General features: G+C 43.7%; 1 protein-coding gene across 1 annotated transcript in view; it reads left to right on the top strand.

Moving 5' to 3' along the window:
• Positions 1-2,097: 2,097 nt before the first annotated feature.
• LOC138356518 (luciferin 4-monooxygenase-like) overlaps positions 2,098-20,000 on the top strand; it is a 36,980-nt gene continuing 19,077 nt past the window's right edge. The window contains exons 1-2 of the mRNA XM_069312673.1: positions 2,098-2,301; positions 6,954-7,109. Coding sequence (XP_069168774.1) covers positions 2,098-2,301; positions 6,954-7,109 — 360 coding nt within the window. The remainder of the gene's footprint in view (positions 2,302-6,953; positions 7,110-20,000) is intronic.

Consider the following 20,000-nt stretch of genomic DNA (forward strand, 5'->3'; position numbering starts at 1 on the left):
ACTGTTGTTTTCCTCCAGATGTGGCTGTGGAGCAGTTTTGGTTGGGTCTTGGCTTTACTTGTGATGTTACTTTCATACTGTCTCTCAGCTTCTCTCCTCACTCCGAGGTACTCATTCCTGGCCCTCAGGCATCTCTCCCTGCTCTCTGGTGTTCTGTTATTCCTTTGATTTCTCCATGTTCTTGAATTCAATTGCTTCGCTACCTTACATTCCTGACTGAACCATGGATTATTCTGTTTCTTTTAAAAAAAATTTGTTTAACACCAAGGATAAACCTGTCTGCAGAATCCTGGTACTTGTGACATAATCCATCATATCTTGCTCAGACTTTTTTTCGTAGTTCTGTTTCCCCATGGGATTTCCACTAGGAAGTTCCTCATCTCGTCTTATTTTCCTCTTCTGTAATTTAGCCTTTTCCTTTCCGATCCCTTCCTGAGATTCATTATCCCAACATTCACCAGATTCTCAAATATCAATTCGCTGTAGTTGCTCATTCCCATGGGGGGGGGGGGCTTCAAATTTTACTACCTTTATTTCTTACTCATTCAAGGTGAATATCAGGTCGAGTCTAGCTCGGCGCTCGGCGAGTAGTGGTTGCCTCAACTTTCCGTATTTCTTCCTGTTGGCGAGAGCAGCGATGGGAGATAGCAATGTGATCACCATCACTGAGGAGACAACGTTCGCAGTCAGCCTGGCAGACGAAGTAAAGGTGATCTGCGCAAATACTACACTTAATGCCCTGTTCATTGCACTTATTGGTGGTGTGTGAATACTGATTGCACTTGAAGCAGTGCTTGAGGTTACAGAAGCGTTATTTCTTGATTTGTTCCAGTGGAATCTTGACTCCAAAACTCCCTGTGAGTAGGCGAGTCCCTGTGAGTAGGCGAGGTCCGCTACAGCTACCAAGATGAAGGCCAGTTTCAAGGTTGGACGGCTGTTAGCAGAGTAAATGACACATAGTGTGGATGGTTCCATGGAGGGGTTTTAGATTGTGAAGCTTTCAAAGACGTCTTCGGTTGCATTGTCGGTGACCCAAGTGCTGGCTCTTCTGACGATCACTGTTCGATCAACAAGAAAGTGTCGATAGAATGTAAGGCTGATTTGCCCTTCTTGCAGAGCTTTCCTGGTGGAATCCAATGCCATATGGTCGATGTTGTCATCCTGGGAGTAGAAGAGAGCAACTCCCTCTCCCTCCTGGCGTAAGTCGACTGGCGTGACGTTGGTAACGGCTTACAGTTGTCAAGTCTTTCCTGAACGCATGGTCGTTCAGGAAAGTAGCCTTCACCATGATGTGCATGGTATCTCGTGGCGAGTACCAGCCGAAGGCTAAGTCGAGGCGATACAGCTGACCCACCCTCCAGGGTAGGGTCGAAGGAAGTACTGCTAAGTGCGACTTAGCAGCTCGCCGAGGTGAGGAGCAGCCAGAGACGTCCGGCCGCGAGGGCTGCTGGCTGCAAACTCGTGATCTCCATCATCCTCCTTCTGTTAAGAAAAGTGTTCTCTTCTCTCTTCCTCCGCGCTCTACGCATCAGTGACCCTCAGTTTTTTATTCTGAAATTTCTTTTATTTACAAGTTTTTCTCTCGCTTTGCATACCCTTACATTTTCTCAACTGTGCCTATTCTTAAGCTATATGTAATATCTTTCATCCTAACTTGTTTCCATCACTAGTAACACTGTGCTCTGCATTCCCTTCATATCTGAACTCAAAAATCTCACTAATACCCTTCGTCCTCCTGTTGTAAAACTCGCCTTTCGACAAATTAACACTCTTTGTGGTTATTTGGTTCACACTTTCGTTCATTAGTTTGCGGTTGTAAGATGATAACTTTATTTCGATGTATATTATCAAAATGTTCATATTAAATGTCTTTTGTGGTCTGTTTAATTTAGCATTATATAAGGAGAATGCTTGGAAATTTAATATAATCAATCCCTCCTGTCCCTAATTCTAGACCTGAGAAACTCCAAGCACTAATATTACATGCTTTAAGTTGCCTTTATTGGCAGGGGAAATGGGCAATTTGATTATTTTTAGGATTGATATTATCAAGTGTGTCTTAAAAAAATTAGTTACATTTCCTTTAAATATCTGTGTATGCAGATTACTTACATGTTGTGTTCTCCACCAGCTTATGGGTTAACAGAGGCTCTCATCACGCACGTGACCTTGAAAGGTCGGGAGCGCATAGGGAGGTGCGGACACCTGCTGCCCGGAGTGTCATCCAAGGTGGTGGACACCCTCACTGGCCAAACCTTGCCCCCAGATCACAACGGAGAGATCTGCGTTAAAACTCCAGCGGTATTAGTTCACAGATGTTGTTTTCTCTATATTTTTCACTTCCACTTTGCAGGGGGAATGGTCTGGGGGTATGGGATGGGCTTTGACTGGGCGGGGTCAGCCTAAGCTAAATGCTTTAGGAAATATTAACGATTATAAAGGCCCCCATGTAATTTTCATGGAGTCACGTGTGAAATATGTAAAGTGTTTGTCTCAAAGTTTTTGGTTATTGTAGCAATATTTTTTCTTAGAGACCCATACAGTTATTTCAGTGCTTCTTAATACTTTTTCTGAGAGAAGGGGGGGGGGGGTGAGAGTCCCCCCCTTCCCCATGTTAATGGGAAGGGGGGGGGGCGAAGGTGTCAAGGCATATATGTGGCCAAGAGAGGGAAATGGAGAAAGTGTGGAAATAGGAAATTTGGGAACACAAATATGCTCTTAGCTGAATGCAAGGTTTCTATGCTGGGTTGTAAGGCCAGCCCTCAGTGTCCTTGATACTAGTAATGAACTGTAGCAGGGAGGGGTCCTTAAGGCTGATCTAGTCCCTTCATTCCAAAACAAATGATTATATAATGGATTCAGCAATATAAAAAATTCAATCACTGAAAAGAGTCAGAACATACTAGATAATGAGGCGTTGTCTCGCTGCCTAACGACTCTCAATTTATATATGGATGCATATTAATGTCTTTGCATTTAATTTGCCAATTTAAGCTCTAAAACAATTAATAATAACTTATCCTGAATTAAGAACTGGAGTCTATCTGACAGTAGCCAGATGATGTCTCTTGCTGAGACCAGACTCAGTATTTTGATGATGGTTTAGCAGCTTGATGATAATGATTTCGATGACACAGCATTGTTGTAAATGATTTGAATAGCTTGATCAGATATGGAGTGCACGTTGTTGCATCTCACTTGGTAGATGAGGTGGTAATGGGCTCTCACTAGTTGGTGGTCCTCCATACTCTTATTCTGGATAAATGTACCAGGAATTCCTCTCTATATACAATTCAGAAACTCTTCCAGCATTCAGGGAGCTATCACTGACGATTCTATTTAGTTTGTGTGTAAATATCTAGCTGAAAAATGTCTCGAGCTGTTCACACGTCTGCACTCCTTGGATGTAAACACCAGGCCTGGTGAGGGATGTGACGATTCTCCTCCCCCCTCCCCCCTCCCCTGGCATCTGCTGGTGGCGTCCCCTCCTCGGTGGAGGTGCCGGCAATGATTATAAAATGATTATGTTCTTTATTTAGACTGATTATTGTGATAACGTTATATCACAAGATAAACACGTAGGTGGATTTAAAGATCATTAACAGTACTTTATAATACACTTTGTACTTTATTAAGGATTTTGAAATTACATCACTGGAAGCTATTATTTCGGTTCCAGCAATATGTTTTGATATTCAGGAAGCTTCTAGATTCTTGTGATCATATATACAATGTTATATAGACATTGAGCTCAACAGTGTACTTGACCAAATGGTCATGAAGGTGCTGATGAAGATACTGATGATCCTTAAATCATCAGTAGATATGATTCTGAAATAAAATATAGATATGGAAAGTGAAATTTTCCATAATACACTCTGTTCAACTGAAACAGGTATACTGAGCTTACAAGGAGAAATCTAGACATTTCAAAGTGTGGGTCCACCTTACTTTATGATTCACCTAACCCCCTAAATCGTAGGGAGCACCAAAGAATAGGGTGAGGTGATTGTTGTCTGACTCGTCTAGTTGTCCGCCTGGTTTGTCATCTTTTGTCTGGATCAATGCAGGACTAGAAAATACCTGTATGATCGAAGTGGAATTCTTCTGGATATTGATTACTGGTGTCAACTCACTGAGCTTGGCTGGAATGCATCCTTAAGTTGAAACAAATGCTCAATATCAAGTACCTCCAGGAATATGTCATCTACGTATCTACAGTAGGTACACAGGTTTAGGCTCATGTCATCATGGACTTTCTGTGCGATAGAACTCAAATTGTCAAATTAAAAAATAGGACACCATGGGGGATAACCCATAATGATGCCATCTACTTGTTTATACATGCGCCCATCAGGACTCAGGAAGGGTGCCTCTTCAGTACATGTTTCGGGTAACTAACTAAGTGTGCCTTCTGGGATGTCACGGGGAGTACAAGCTGGATTCCGATAAACTCTGTTCATCACCATTCCAATAGTTTCATCCACAAGGACATTAGCGAACTGTGACTTAATACCAGGAGACACTCCTCTTGATGTCCGTGACCTCTAAAATTACAAATTACAAATTATTAAGTCCACAAATTACTTTTGAGGTTCAAGGCTAGGCACGTGGCAAGTATGGAGTTAGGAAAGCATTCAGAATTGACATTGAAAGAATTGACAGTCTCCATGGTGTAGTGGTACAACCCGTTCTCGCACTTTCTTACAGTCAATATTGACTTATTAAATAAGTGCATATGTGACATACTAATTTATTGTGAATATTTTAGTTTACCTTGAAAAGCTTCATAGAAAACACCGACCTTACCTAACCTTCTTAGTATGTTAAGATAAGCATCTTATTGCTTCGTAATTACAATTATTACTTAACCTATACCTATAATAGGTTAAGTAATAATTGTAATTACGAAGCATTATATACCTATAATAGGTTAGGTATATAATTTAATTTCGTAATTACAATTATTACTTAACCTATACCTATAATAGGTTAAGTAATAATTGTAATTACGAAGCATTATATACCTATAATAGGTTAGGTAATAATTGTAATTACGAAGCAATAAGATGCTTATCTTAACATCCTAAGAAGGTTAGGTAAGGTCGGTGTCTTCTATTAAGCTTTTCAAGGTAAACTAAAATATTCACAATAAATTAGTATGTCACATATGCACGTATTTAATAAGTCAATATTGACTATACGAAAGTGTGAGAACGGGTTGAGTGGTAAGACACTCGCCTGGCGTTCCGCGAGCGCTTTGTCATGGGTTCGTATATAGGCGGGGATGATTTGCTGGGCGCAAATCCTTAACTGTAGCCTCTGTTTAATGCAACAATAAAATGTGTACTTGGTTGTAACAACGATTCTTCACGGTGGGGATCGTATTCCAGGGACCTGCCCGAAACGCTACGCGTACTAGTGGCTGTAAAAGAATATAGCAACTCTTGTGTATAGCTCAAAAAAAGATCTCTTAGCCAGTCTGACCGTGGGCGTAGGTATCTGGCTGATGATTGGTCGGAATGGGTTTCCATGTTTGTGAGTCTGGACATTCCCCATATCTTCCCACTCCAGTAACAACCTGATTTACCGGCTGATAGTCTGATACAGGCTGATATTTCTTAAAGCCTTTAATTTATATCTTTCCTGACCAGCCTATGTCCGTCCTTTACCCAAACCATTTTCCCTGCAAGTTTGGGTGAGTATAGCCAAGCGACTGAGGCTGCACCCTAGAGGAAGCATCCGGCTGCCCTCGGGTCTCTCTTACCAGTCATGTCACCCCTCCCATCTCTCTCCAAATTAACTCCCCCTCCCATCTCTCTCCAAATTAAGTCCCCCTCTCATCTCTCCTTCTCTAATCCTCTCTCCCACTCACCCCTACCCCTTTTTCCCCTCACCTCTAGCCCTTTCTTTTCCCCCTCACCCCTACCCATCTCTCTTTCCCTCTTTCCCTATAGCCCCCTCTCTCTTCCACTCTTACACCCTCTCCCTGCCTTTTCCCCTTAACATCCCCCTCTCACACTTCTCTTCCAATCTCCCATTCTCTCCCTTTCTGTCAATCTTATTGAATCTCTCAGCTCTTCCGTATTCTCTACAACTCTCACCCCCCCCCCCGTTCTTACCTTTCCACCTTCTCGTCCCCTCTCCACTATCCTCCCTCTCTTCTTCTCTCTCTCTCTTTCCTTCTCCCCAACATACCCCCTATCATTACTTCTCTTACCTTCGTCTCTCTCTCTCTCTCTCTCTCTCTCTCTCTCTCTCTCTCTCTCTCTCTCTCTCTCTCTCTCCTCTCTCTCTCTCTCTCTCTCTCTCTCTCTCTCTCTCTCTCTCTCTCTCTCTCTCTCTCTCTCTCTCTCTCTCTCTCTCTCTCTCTCGCTCGCTCGCTCTCTCGCTCTCTCTCGCTCTCTCTCTCTCTCTCTCTCTCTCTCTCTCTCTCTCTCTCTCTCTCTCTCTCTCTCTCTCTCTCTCTCTCTCTCTCTCTCTCTCGCTCGCTCTCTCTCGCTCTCTCTCTCTCTCTCTCTCTCTCTCTCTCTCTCTCTCTCTCTCTCTCTCTCTCTCTCTCTCTTCTCTCTCTCTCTCTCTCTCTCTCTCTCTCTCTCTCTCTCAGAAAATATAGAGTCAAAAAATCTAGGGTGTTTGCTAGTCACAAACCACTGACTTTGAAGGAGATAATTATTATGTCACACCTCTCAACCCCCCCCCCCCTTTTAATAGGACCAATATTACTGACCCCAACCAGCCAATAACAGTCCCGTACTCCAGACCACCCCCTGCAAAGGTCACCATCCTCAGACAAAGAAATAGACATACAGACTGACATGTTAATCTGCAAAGGAGTAATTTTAATGTCATAAAATCATATAGAAATAATTAATTTAAATAAGTTAAATATTAGATAACAGCTGTAAACTAATTACAACCAGAATTAAAAAGTCTTCATTCCTCTCTCACAGATGATGACTGGGTATTACCGTAAACCCGACGCCACATCAGCGACCATTGACAGTGAAGGGTGGCTCCACTCTGGGGATATCGGCAGTTGTGATGAGGAAGGCTTTTTTACCATCGTCGACCGCATTAAGGACCTCATCAAAGTCAAGGCTATGCAAGTATGATATTCACAACAATTCCAAATTTATTATCAGATTAAATCTCAGTTTTAACATTTTAAGGCGTCAGTCAGTGCTTGAATTAGATACTGATAATCAAGATAGAAGTTCTAAATGTAGTTGTTGTCGTCCTTGTATACTATTCAGCAGCTGCAAGGTCTTAGCAGTTTGAAGACCAACTAATAGAAGTAAAATACCGCTAACAAAAGCTCAGAAACCTAACCCCAAACATCATCTTGCTCGCTGGCCACAACTTAAGGCACTTAAACTGGAAAAAATGTGACAAATACCGTAATGTCATAGTGAGCTTCAGGCTCATACACGGGAGGTCCGCGGATCGAGTCTCCTAGACCCCAGGTGAATGGAATCATAGTGAGTTCCAGGATTATGTGACACATTTACCTTTAACCAACAAACAGATGAACCAATCAGATAGAAAATGCCCTAGACCTTATTTTCGGAATAGATAATGAACTGATACGGAATATAATTACAAATGTAACTCAGATAACAACCTAACTGAAGTTCAGACAAGTGGGAACAATAAGCCTGAACAGCCAGTCACAAATCCAAAAGGCGGAATTCTGCAAACACACGTTTAATAATAAACTAACTTACTGGGAACTAAAAACAATGCCCTCACATAAAGTAGCTGACTAAAACAGCTAGACACTTAAATTCTTCGCCAATGCCTCAAGAGAACAGACACATCATCACTAGACATATGCTCAAGTCACATGCCAAGAATAAAACGAAAAAAAAAAAATGCAAATTGGAACGAAAACGTAATTTTCTTTATTGGTAAAGAAAACAAATTACAGAACTATGGCACTGCAGTTTGTGTCCGAAATGAGAATGAGGAAACGTACTGGAGGAATCATAGTAGTCTATGGGATGAAGCTTTTCATGGTGGAAGATCATAATTTTACTTTGCTAACTCTAACTCTTTGGGTTTTGTTCGTTAGGAAATTTGATATCCATTTTCCTACCATGCCAGTAATTATTTTTGAGTGCATTTTGTGTGCAAAAACACAATTGTCGAAAATGTTTCACATTTGTCGAAAGTTTTCACAAAGACTGTATATATATTAAATTACCGTTTGCTTGTCTTCCATGGCATGTATAGCTAGGTTTAGTGTTGTAGCAGTTGTGAGAGGCAGGCACGCCCTGTTCTGAACCCGTGTTGTCCAGGGTTATGCAAATGTTGTGACTTCATGAGTTTATTTTCTTCTGATCATTCTATCGAAGATTTTTATGGTGTGTGATGTTAAAGGTGTAGTGTGATGTTGTCTATAACTTTTTGTCTCCTTTATCACCACTTTGTGGAGTGGCACGATCTCTGCTGTTTAAGTGTAACGGGGAAAACACCTGAATCTGGGCATCGTCTCCATATAATATTAAGAGCATTTGATAGTTTTTTTCAATTCTAAAGTGTATATGGAATTCCAGAAATCTGGGCCTGCGAAGTTGTGCATGTGCATGCCGTCAATGGTTACTTCAAAGTCCAGCATCTCAGGGTTAGGGTTTTCTCATTAGTGTGTTTAAGGGTTTACTGAGTTCAAACAGTCTTACTGTATCATCAGTATTTAATTAATTTCTTTTTCTTTCTTTCTTGTAATCAGTGAAAAATTCAATTTTCTCTGCTCATGGGCCCAACTCTAGATGTAGGTTTTGTTTTATATTTTGGATAGAAGAATAAATAGTTTGGTTAAACTCGTTTTCACTTATTTCAATTTGCTTGCTTTGTCCCTCCTGGATTTTATATGATTCTTACAACTGTAGTTCCATCGCTTATATTTCTCTACATAACCTTTCTTGTCGTTCTTGAGTGAGAGAGTGGAGCACTTAAGTAATTCTCGGGTTTGTTTTCTTTGACTATTGAGAAAACGCCGTTATTGTTCAAATTTACATATTTTTCTCTTCTTTTTTTTCTCATAGTAGTATATGTTTAATTCTATTAAGTCAAATAATTCCCAAATAATCAATTTACTGTTAAAAACTGGATGGGGTACCCGGCATCCTTCCAAAATAAAAAAATATGAGAAATTATGATGATATATGGAAACACATATATATACTGCATACCATCTTAGGTCAACACATCCTTCTTTCTGACTGTCTACTTGTCTTTATGTCTCTGCATGTTTCATTGAATATCTGTTAATTGACCTTCTCTCGCTGTATCTCTACCTCTTCCTCCCCCCCTTCTCTCTCTCTCTCTTTTCTCTCTCTCTCTCTCTCTCTCTCTCTCTCTCTCTCTCTCTCTCTCTCTCTCTCTCTCTCCTCTCTCTCTCTCTCTCTCTCTCTCTCTCTCTCTCTCTCTCTCTCTCTCCACTCCTCCATAACTCTCAGAAAAAGCCACATTACGAAAATTTTTGTATTAAGAAATTTAGGTACATGTGCATTTGTGTAGCTCCCCTAGACTACAAGAGGGCAAGTACACGGTGTGCCAGGAACCAGCTGCATGATACTGTTGTGAATAGCTGTAAAACTGCGGAAAAACTATGAAAAAATATAATTTAAAAAAAATCATTGGATTCTTTTTGCGTCGTAGGGTAATTATTAGGAGAGAGCACTAAGCCATTTCAACTATTCAGCACATAGAAGGGATATGAAGATAAGAATATGTGATAGGACGGTGGGAAGGAATGGTGTCCAACCACTTAACAGTCGTTGATTGAACCCCAACCTGTAAGAAGGTAGACAGTCGCTCTGCCTGTCTCCCTTCATCTTCGTCTCCCTGTCTCCAAATTACATCTTCGAGTCGTTGGGTGTTTTGAGTCGTAACAAAAATAAATACTTCTTAAATAAGGTCATGGGGATTCGAGCCCGATCCCTGTATGACCCCATATGACAATAAACCCGGGTCTATTGTCCATGCTTGTCTGAGCTTTTATTACCGGAGGGTCACTAACATTCTAGTGGTTTAAATGAGGACAGGAAGAGTTTTAACATTTACGGCTTTGTCAGGTAGGCGGTTCCATGGATTTATAACCCTGTGGGCGAAAAAGCATTTCCTGTTCTCAGGCTTACATTGTGGCTTGTTGAGCTTGAAACTGTTGCTCTTTGTTTGTGTTACGTCTGACTTTTTGAAAAAGTTGTCTGGATCAACTCCTCCAAATTGTTCAGTTTATTGAACGTTTCGATGAGATTAGTCTTATCAGCCTTGGTTTGCAATGTTGTTAGCCCTTTGGCCCTCAATCTTTCCTGGTATGAGAGTTGACTTAGTTCTGGAATGTTTTTTGTTGCCCAGTGTTGAACTTTCTCCAATGTAGCTATTTCTTTCTGAAGATGAGGTCTCCATGCCTGTATGCAATAATCCAGGTGGAGGCACACAAGAGATTTATACAATTGAATGACATCCTTCTTTTCCTAAATGTCAAAAGTACGCTTGATTACTTTTAGGGGGTTTGGTTAGCTTTTTTACTGCCACTTGTGTGCAAATTTCAGTGTATGATGGATTACAACCATCAACAACCAATTAATGCACAACTATATTCTACCCACTTCAAGACTCCGCACCAATATAGAAGCATCAAGAAATATTGGCCAATAGGCCCTTTGCAGTTACTTCCATTCTTCTCTTTAACTTACAAAATATTATACCCATTGTTTCGAGTTCTGTCTTGTGTTGAAAGTTTGTTTTCACCTCATCCAAAACTGTTGTAATATATATATATATATAATATATTATATATATATATATATATATAATATATAATATTATATATATATATATATATATATATTTATATATATATATATATATATATATATATATATATATATATATATATATATATATGTATATATGTATATATTATATATATATATATATATATATATATATATATATATATATATATATATACATATATATATATATATATATATATATATATATATATATATATATCCACACTTGTCACAGCCCTGGAAACACAACATGAGAAATAACTGCACTATGGGAGTACTCCACTATAATCAAATGCCAGGAATCCCTGGTATCACACACTCTTTACTTGTGCACTAAAATAACCGGTACCGAACTCTCACTCCTGCAAAAAGATTACACCACATGGAACAAAATAATCATCAAGAATGCATTACCCTAAATTCTACCAGAGTGGAATATAAATTACTAGGACATCCCTCACAGTCCTTGGCTAATCTATGTATATTCTGTTCCAGTGTGTACACCCCTCACAAGGGCTAAATCTCTTTGGGACTGACAATAATATCAATAAGGGTGAAAATCTTATGCGCCCACACTTTTCCTCACATCTCCGGGTGCTTGGTGGACAATGGGACGGAACACCTAGCTGTGAATTCAGGCTAAGAGAATAACCACCAGAACACACACAAGGTACTTACTCTCATTTACACAGCCGGCTCACATCCATACACCCAAGTGTCCCACCATACACAGGCCCCTTGCTTGTAGGTGATGGTCACGGCAGCTAGGCTAACTGGTATAGCCTCGCACGGTGGCGTTCGTACAGGGATGTCTCGGCGCGTTTTCCGTAACCTCCTGCACGACACCCGGCTCACTTCGTACACCTCTGACTGGTGAAGCGATGCGTTCGTACACGGATGGCGGAAAACACGATGACACGAAATTCCCACGAATTTCTATGGGAAAACTGCCCTGAACACTGGCAAGATATTTCCCCGTTCACTCGACTGCTATAGAACACTAGCAGGAGTCAGAACGTCTGACCTAATCAGTGGAATGTGAACCTACCAGTCCGTTGCTGCTCGTATGCTACTGTAACGTACTGTTATGTTACGTTGTTCGGTTGATTAGATACAGTGTTTAGTACGTTTCATATTTATTTAGTAGTCCTGGATACAGCAGTGTCGTAGACGTTGAGACGAAGCCTGGAGCAGAGCAGAGAGCTGAGTGTGGCCGGAGTCGCGGAGCTCTATGTGGGAGAGCGTTGTAGCTGGATGAGGTCGTAGTCTGCTGCCTGCTCTGTGTCGAAGCTGTAGCGTCTTGGGTTGATTAGAACTGCCTACACCGAGTACTACATTCTTGACTGGAGATTGTACTGTTTTGCTATTCTCAAATCGCTGGCTTAAATACGGTGACTACACCTCACAGTATGATAGGAGGGTGGAAAAACCGTTACCTGTAAATAGGGATAGGATTATAGCTTGTGTAATTAGTTATGCCATTAAGATGATGAGATAATGGAGCGAGTATAGGTTTACTCGCTACAGGATTCCCCCTGCCAGGAAATGGAAGAAAACTATATAACAAAAAATACGAGGCTACTGTTCCCTGGGTCGCTGTGGTACATGTAGTCCGGTACCAAAAGATGTAGGCAGTGTGTGGACAAGCTCTGTGTAGGAGGAGAGAAGAATGTGCATGATTGTTGCGTCCTTTGGTCGCTGGCGGAGCATTTAGATCCGGGGCGGATGGGCTCGGGCACCAGGACAATAGGAGGTAATGTAGACATGTAGTTAGGACATCGAGGAATCGTTGGGAATCTCCATATGTGGGAATCTCGTTAATCCATTCATGCACGTCACTAATTAGATGACGAGGCATTTGGCTATTTTTTTTTTTTTTTTTTTTTTTCCCTTTTACTCCCCTTGCCACTTCGGGGGGAAAAGGGTTTTATTCTAGCTATAGAGCCCCACGACCCAGCCACAAGGCATGGGCCGCGAGGCCCCGCAGCATCTAACCCTAAAAACATATTACAACTTAAACAAAATAAAACTAATGTCGTGGCCTACTTATGTGCTAAACAAAAATAAAAATAAATGCACCTGGAGATATAAAAAAGAGGATGGTATAAAAATATAACACAAATAACATAAAATGGCATGCCACTAAAAGAATGAATTCCTCTCACAAGGAGAGGATCAAGTTTAATGTCATGCGCGCATGAACAAAATAAGTCACGGGGAGGGCATGCCTGGCTTGAACTAGTCAAGTCCCCGGAGAAGACAGGAACACATGCGCACATGTGTCCCTCCAGCCGTAGCTTATCCTCTCACGGGTTCGGTCAAGCCACTCACCATCTCCAGAATAAAGCCACTGGAGAAGTGGTTCCCCAAGATGACGTCCGTAGGCTTAGCCCGGAGTCCACTCACCCTGATACTTTTGGGATTCGGGGCACAAGGGAAGTCCACCCATGCCCGTCCAGGGGTGATCATGATCAACCCCTCCCCGTGCTCTTGGACCACATACGATAGATGGAATAGGTCCAGGTTAGGGCTTTTACGGAGCAGATCTCCAAGTCTCCGCTGGTCAAGCCCAACCTTTTCAGAACACGGGCACTCTCGATGCTGAACCCACCTCTCCAATTCAAAGTAATTGAAGAGGCAGAGACAGCATTGGCACCGGTGTAATCCCGGACCCACTGAAGGATCTCGGGGTGCCATACCGGTCACATTTGCTCTGGTGTGGCCGGGAGAGTGGGAAGCCGTCAGCCGAGACCTGGGTGTCTAAAATTATGGCCTCGTTACTTTTGCAAGCAATGATATCCGGCTTGCAAAAGGTCCCTCCATCGGGTATCCGCACCTCCCTCACCACCTCAAACCCTCGCTGTCTCAGACAACCAGCTACGAACCGGGTGATATCGTCATGACGTACCACCCGTGCTCCGTGCGTCCTTGGGCATGCTTGTGAGATGTGCCCAAGGGTGCCAGGTTTCCTGCATGTATCACACATGCCGCTGGCACCTGGGCGACCCCTAGCGGCCCTTGACGGCGTGGCCAAAGCGTTAGCTCTCACCTGGACAGCGTGAGCGAACTCCCCACCGCTCAAAAGGGGGGTGCCGGACGAGATCCACCTCAGGCAAGAGGGAACCTCGCACGAGGATCTCAGTCCAGCACCATCGGCCGTGCGGTAGAGCCGCTCTCGCCAAGTCCGAGAGCACTCAGCTCTGTTGGTTACCGGCTCACCATCAATCAAGGCCGGGCCAATCCATCGGCGCATCTTATCTTGGATGGCCGGTAGAAGGGCCGCTGCCCGGACCGTTGGGTCAGCCGACTCCAGCAGATTACTGAAACGCCTGTTCTTATGTAGCCGGATTGACGAGACAAACTCAGGCATCCCAAGACCACCATCCTTCCAGTCGGTGTAGAAGAAAGCATTTGGGGTGTCGTGTGGAAGACGGAGCCAGCTACGAATAGCCTGCCTCATCCTCCGATCGATTCTCGTTAGCTGGGTCTTAAACACCGTACCCAGAATAAGACGGTGGTTCATTTTAGGAATGAGATGGTGCTTCAGCACGTATAACCTTTGTTGGGGTTTGAGGGGGGCCTGTGTGATGTTAACTATCCCCTCCTCAAACATAGAGCCATAGGAGTGGCCCCTGCCACCGGCACCAACGAGAATACCCAGGTACTTGTACTCGTCACTGATGCCAATAGAATCCATGGGTGCGCCTCCGACGTGGAATCTCGTTTGTGACGCGAGATACCACTTCTTGCGCTTCCCATCAATCTGTAAGCTCAGTGATCGGCACTTTCCCGCGTTGACCCTCAAGCCAGCGCCACTCAAGGTGTCACATATCACGTCAATCAACGCCTGAAGGCCGGCCGGCGTCTCCGCTGCCACGACCAAGTCGTCAGCAAAAGCTAGTACTGACACCCTTTCCTCCCCCAGACGAATCCCCAACCCCAACTTCTTCGCATTGGTGATTGCCTCATCAATCACCAAGTTGAAAAGAAACGGGGACAAGGGATCTCCCTGTTTAACTCCCCTAGTCACAGGGATTACCCTCGATTTCTCCTTCTGGCTGGAAATGACAGTCGAGGCGCCATCATAGCCCGACATAATATAATCCCTGAGAGGCTCAGGGACTTCCTTGCGCTCCATGGCACGATGGATGGCCGCATGGGAAACACTATCAAAAGCTTTCTCCATGTCGAGGAACGCAAGGTGCGCTGGATGTTTAAGCGCGCGGGCCTCGGCCAGAAGAGCATCTAGGATCGCCAGGTTTTCAGCGCATCCATCCACAGGGATGAATGCCTTCTGCCTCCCGTCGATCCTGATTGCTTGAGAAACTCGGCTGTCACGATCTTATGGAACAGCCGCACTATCGTAGACGACATGGTGATGGGGCGATAGTGTGAGGGGGTTTCTGGCTTAGGAATCTTGGGTATCAGTACTGTTTTGCACGCACGGAAAGGACCGTGGCAAGGAGCGGCTAGCTAGCCACAGGTTGAACAGTTTAGTGAGGACCCTGAGTGGTATGGACCTGAGGAGACGCGTAGTTATCCCAATCAGGACCGGGTGCAGAGACCTTACTTGTCCGTAGAGCAGTCTGGACCTCCAAAGGTGTTATAGGCTCTAATAAATGCTGATCGGCAGGACCAGAGCCGCGCTCAATAGGCCGGTTGTCCGGTGGCGAGGGCCTAGAGAAGAGGTTCCCCCAGAACTCGAAGAGACGATTTGGCTCCACCTCAGAGGGTATAACCCTCCAGTCTCCGGAGAGGACATGCGCCACAGCCGCAGATCTGTTCTTGTTATATAGGCTTTGGCACAGACTATACTGTGCCCTGCGCTCCCTCTTTCGGCCGGTCGGAGCCGGGGCTTGGTTACTACGGCGTGATCACCTGGAATGGTCTCTGTCTGTGGCTAGGAGCACGCTGTGATGTGCGATCACCGGATCTTGTGGCAGAAGTCACCTCGAGCGCATGTGCTCGAGGATCCTTATCGCATTCTGGCCGTTACCTCCAAACAAGTTGGAGATTGCCTCATCGAGTAGTTCCTCCCCCCACCCACAGCCTGGCTGCCCGGGATCCAGGGAAGCCAGGAATTCCACAATTGTGGTCCTCCAGGCATCTCCGGGGCTCTGCCGGGGTGAAGGAGTGGAAGGTTCGGCGGCCTCAGGGTCTCCCACCGCAAAAGGACCCGTCACCGCTCCCCCGCCCACTACTCCTCGATGGGCTAGGCTGAGTTTCCTCCTCACTGGATGACTCGATGAGGAGGACTGCTCCACAGGGCGCTCCCTTAACAGCCTAGTGTATCCACCAGGAATTGTTTGTAGTCCTCCCGACGCCTAAGGCTCTTGATGGCCTCCAGAGTTCGGGCAGGAAAGCTCGATGAAGGCGTTGGTTAATGCCCTCTCCCTCGACATTAGGTATCATCGACAATCTCGCCTCCTCTCGCGCTAGAAGGCGCCTTCATAGGCGCCTTCATAATAGACTCTCATAAGAGAGTCATAGTTACCCCCGCCGTTTACCCGCGCTTCTTTGAATTTCTTCACTTGACATTCAGAGCACTGGGCAATCACTGCTAGAGCTGAATTATCCTGGAGGCGACGAAGAGTCGGAAACGCAAGCTGTAAGTCCTGTACTGCACAAGGTGCTTGAGTCGGCAGAGTATCAGAAAGCAGTGAACGTGTAGATGACTCTGACGAAAGAGCAGCTTATGTGGGCGCCCCTGTAGAACAAGCAGTGCCCTGGCAGCGACGGAGAGTCGGCAGGACAGGCTGTAGATCCCCACATTACGTAGTTACTGATGAAGCTGCCAGATGAGTGAGTAACGATCGTGGAGCAGCAAGCCATAGTAGATGAAAATGCAGAGAAGATCGCGATGAAAATCATAGCTGTGGCGAGGGTGTTGGCAACGTTCCATGACAGGTGGCAGCAGTCCACAGCAAGCAGCAGCAGTAGAGGTCCAGTGAGAGTCCATGTTGTGGTCCATCGTGGCTGGGTATCGTCGAAACTCTCTGGGGTCACCAATGTAACGTACGATTATGTTACGTTGTTGGGTTGATTAGATGCAGTGTTTAGTGAGTTTCATATTTATTTAGTAGTCCTGGATACAGCAGTGTCGTAGACGTTGAGACGAAGACTGGAGCAGAGCAAAGAGCTGAGTGAGGCCAGAGTCGCGGAGCTCTATGTGGGAGAGCGTTGTAGCTGGATGAGGTCGTAGTCTGCTGCCTGCTCTGTGTCGAAGCTGTAGCGTCTTGGGTTGATAAGAACTGTCTACACCGAGTACTACATTCTTGACTGGAGATTGTACTGTTTTGCTATTCGAGAGAGAAGATGAAGATGAAGCCACCCAAAAGGTGGCACGGGCATAAATAGCCCGTAAGTGGTGGCCATTTTAAGCCATTACCAGTATCAGGAGCTGATACTGGAGATCTGTGGAGGTGCGAATGCACCCTGCATGACGGGAGATGTCTCCCTTGTGAATGTGTTAAGATGAAGATGAAGCCACCCAAAAGGTAGCACGGGCTTGAATAGCTCGTAAGTGGTGGCCCTTTTGAGCCATTACCAGTATCAAGAGCTGATACTGGAGATCTGTGGAGGTGCGACTGCACCCTGCGTGACGGAGATGTCTCCCGGACCAAATGGTGACCAAATGGTGTGCTATTCTCAAATCGCTGGCTTATATACGGTTACTACACCTCACAGTAAGATAGGAGGGTGGAAAAACCGTTACCTATAAATTGGGATAGGATTATAGCTTGTGTAATTAGTTATGCCAGTAAGATGATGAGATAATGGAGCGAGTATAGGTTTACTCGGTACACTACTTTACCCACTTTCCACGATTTCGTTTCCATACTCCCTTGCTTTAACGCCCCAATACGATGAGTTCCTGGATTCTGCTTCGTTCCACGGGCCCTAGATGATGTGGCTGGTCGCAGGAGATGTGAATTAGCCAACCGCCACGACGTCTTTTTACTCAATTTGGCCGAATTGAGCAAAGGAAGCATCAGGCAAAGGTGGCGGCTGGTGGCAGAATGACGCCTTGACGCAGGGACGCCGGAAACTTCTCGCGTCCTCTTCAAAAGAACCAATCAAAGGGACGCATACAGGTGCCTACCCCTCTCAACCAATCAGAGACGAGCCATGGCCCTAAGGGACTCCAAGATGGCCGCCCAGAATGGCCGTTCAAGATGACTGGCTGGCGTTGCCATGGCGACGAGGATGGAAGCAGAGTGGTGGGCACCCGCATCTCCACGCCTGGCTCGCCTTCCTGCCCAAACCTCTGTCTTCCTCAAACTCTACACAGTAAGAGCTGCTGCTCGCTCTAACTCTGTCCACAAATGCGTCACAACGGCCATTGTAATATATTTGGAATGCTGATGACTTAGGCTCTCAGATGAGCCCAAACTCGATATGCTTCGGGTACGGGTTAACAGACTTTAGTCCCGTGCACTTTGCTTAGTGCACAGCTGACACCACGGGCATGTAAAACCAGTGGAAGTTTAGTCTGGTGCCAAACCATCCTCTCACAAAACGAAACCCGAAACGAAACGCTATATGCGTACTAGGGGCTTTAGGTACTGTATGTACTAGCTCTATCTATAAATCCAACATTATGTTTGTAAATCAACTATGTATGTACTTTCCTGAATAAATTTACTTTACTTACAATTGTTATGCCCCATATGCAAGGTCTTGTATTTATTATTTATTGTGATGTGAGCAACATGTATTTGTAATCATTATACCACATCCAGTTGCCATTGTTTGTAAAAATAGGGTCTAGGGTATTTCATATTTCATTATCATAGTAGTCTCTTGCGAGAATTTTTGGGAGGGCGATTGATACTCATGCTCGGCTAAATATTTATTTTATATAAACAGATGTAAAAATTTATAATACAATTGAAAATAGATAATATTGAAATTATAAGGCTTACAATAAGTGGCATTATAATTGAATTAACTGAACTAAATGCTAGTGTTTGACCCGTAAATAATACATAAGTTATTACCCATTTGCGGGGAACTAACTTAATTTACTGTATTTAATGCAACAGGTAAAAAATTTTGTAAGTTATTCAACTTAAATATATTATAAAAAGAAAAATAAGCCACAGGAATATTAATAAGGTTTTGATGAGTGTAGTGTAATGTAGAGCGTCCACGTTAAGTGAGGGAGCATGCTGAAGTTAAGAATGCTGTGGGTGGGGGTCGAGTAGAGCCCTCCAATGTCAGGAAGCCCTGGCATGCAGCCCCCTCCTCGCAGGACAGCTAGCGGCCTCCCCGCCCTTAGAGCAGGAGTGCGAGGCCATTGTGACGTAGGTAAGGGCAGTAAGCCCCACACCTCCACCTCCCCATGGCCCATTTTATTAAGATTGCACTGCACTTGCATTATATAAAGACTAGTGTTAACTTTATATGTACAAAATGAGGTTTAAAATTTCATATTTTTATAAAATCTCAAATATTATTTATTTAAGATTGAGACTAGCTGTTTCAATTTTTTGTTATGCCCTGATAGTGTAGGTAACTACATAATGAGTGCTGTTATCTACTCTATCAATGGGTTAAGTTAGGTTAAGGTTTGGTTTTGTTAGGTTAAGATTCATTTCGTTTGGTTACAATAATATGGTATATTATTGTCTAAAATGTGAAATATGGAATTCGAAACTAATTAAGTATACCCTTGATTGTTTTTTACAGAAAACCTAAATCTTTTGACCGCCTCAATGAAAGCATGTTCAGCTCACATTTTTTATTTTTTGAAACAACGATTTTTAATACAATAATTGGAACCCGTAATTCCCGAGAGGGAATTACCTACCTACCTCCTGAACCGAAGGAGGGAGAATGCTTTCACATCATCACAAATATCTCGATAACTGTCCAGGTAGTTTAACGGGGGTTTGGTGTCTCAGTTTATTTAATTTTCACTAAGAACGGACAGCAAAAAACAGACTTTTTTTGGGGGGACACTAGATTCTATATTTTGTCTATTCTGTCTATAGATGCTGCACCTTCTATTACTTTTGAAGGATGGGTTGGTCGTTCCAAGTATTTCTTTTTTATCATTACTTTAAAATATGTATTTCTTTGTACTATTATGTTACTATCATATTTGACAAACACGATTCCCAATTTAAGATATATAATACATTGTCCTTTTTCAGAATCTTTTGCTCGGTAGATATTTAGTGCTAATATATA

The sequence above is a fragment of the Procambarus clarkii genome, chromosome 73, assembly GCF_040958095.1.
Source record: "Procambarus clarkii isolate CNS0578487 chromosome 73, FALCON_Pclarkii_2.0, whole genome shotgun sequence".
Lineage (NCBI taxonomy): Eukaryota > Metazoa > Arthropoda > Malacostraca > Decapoda > Cambaridae > Procambarus > Procambarus clarkii.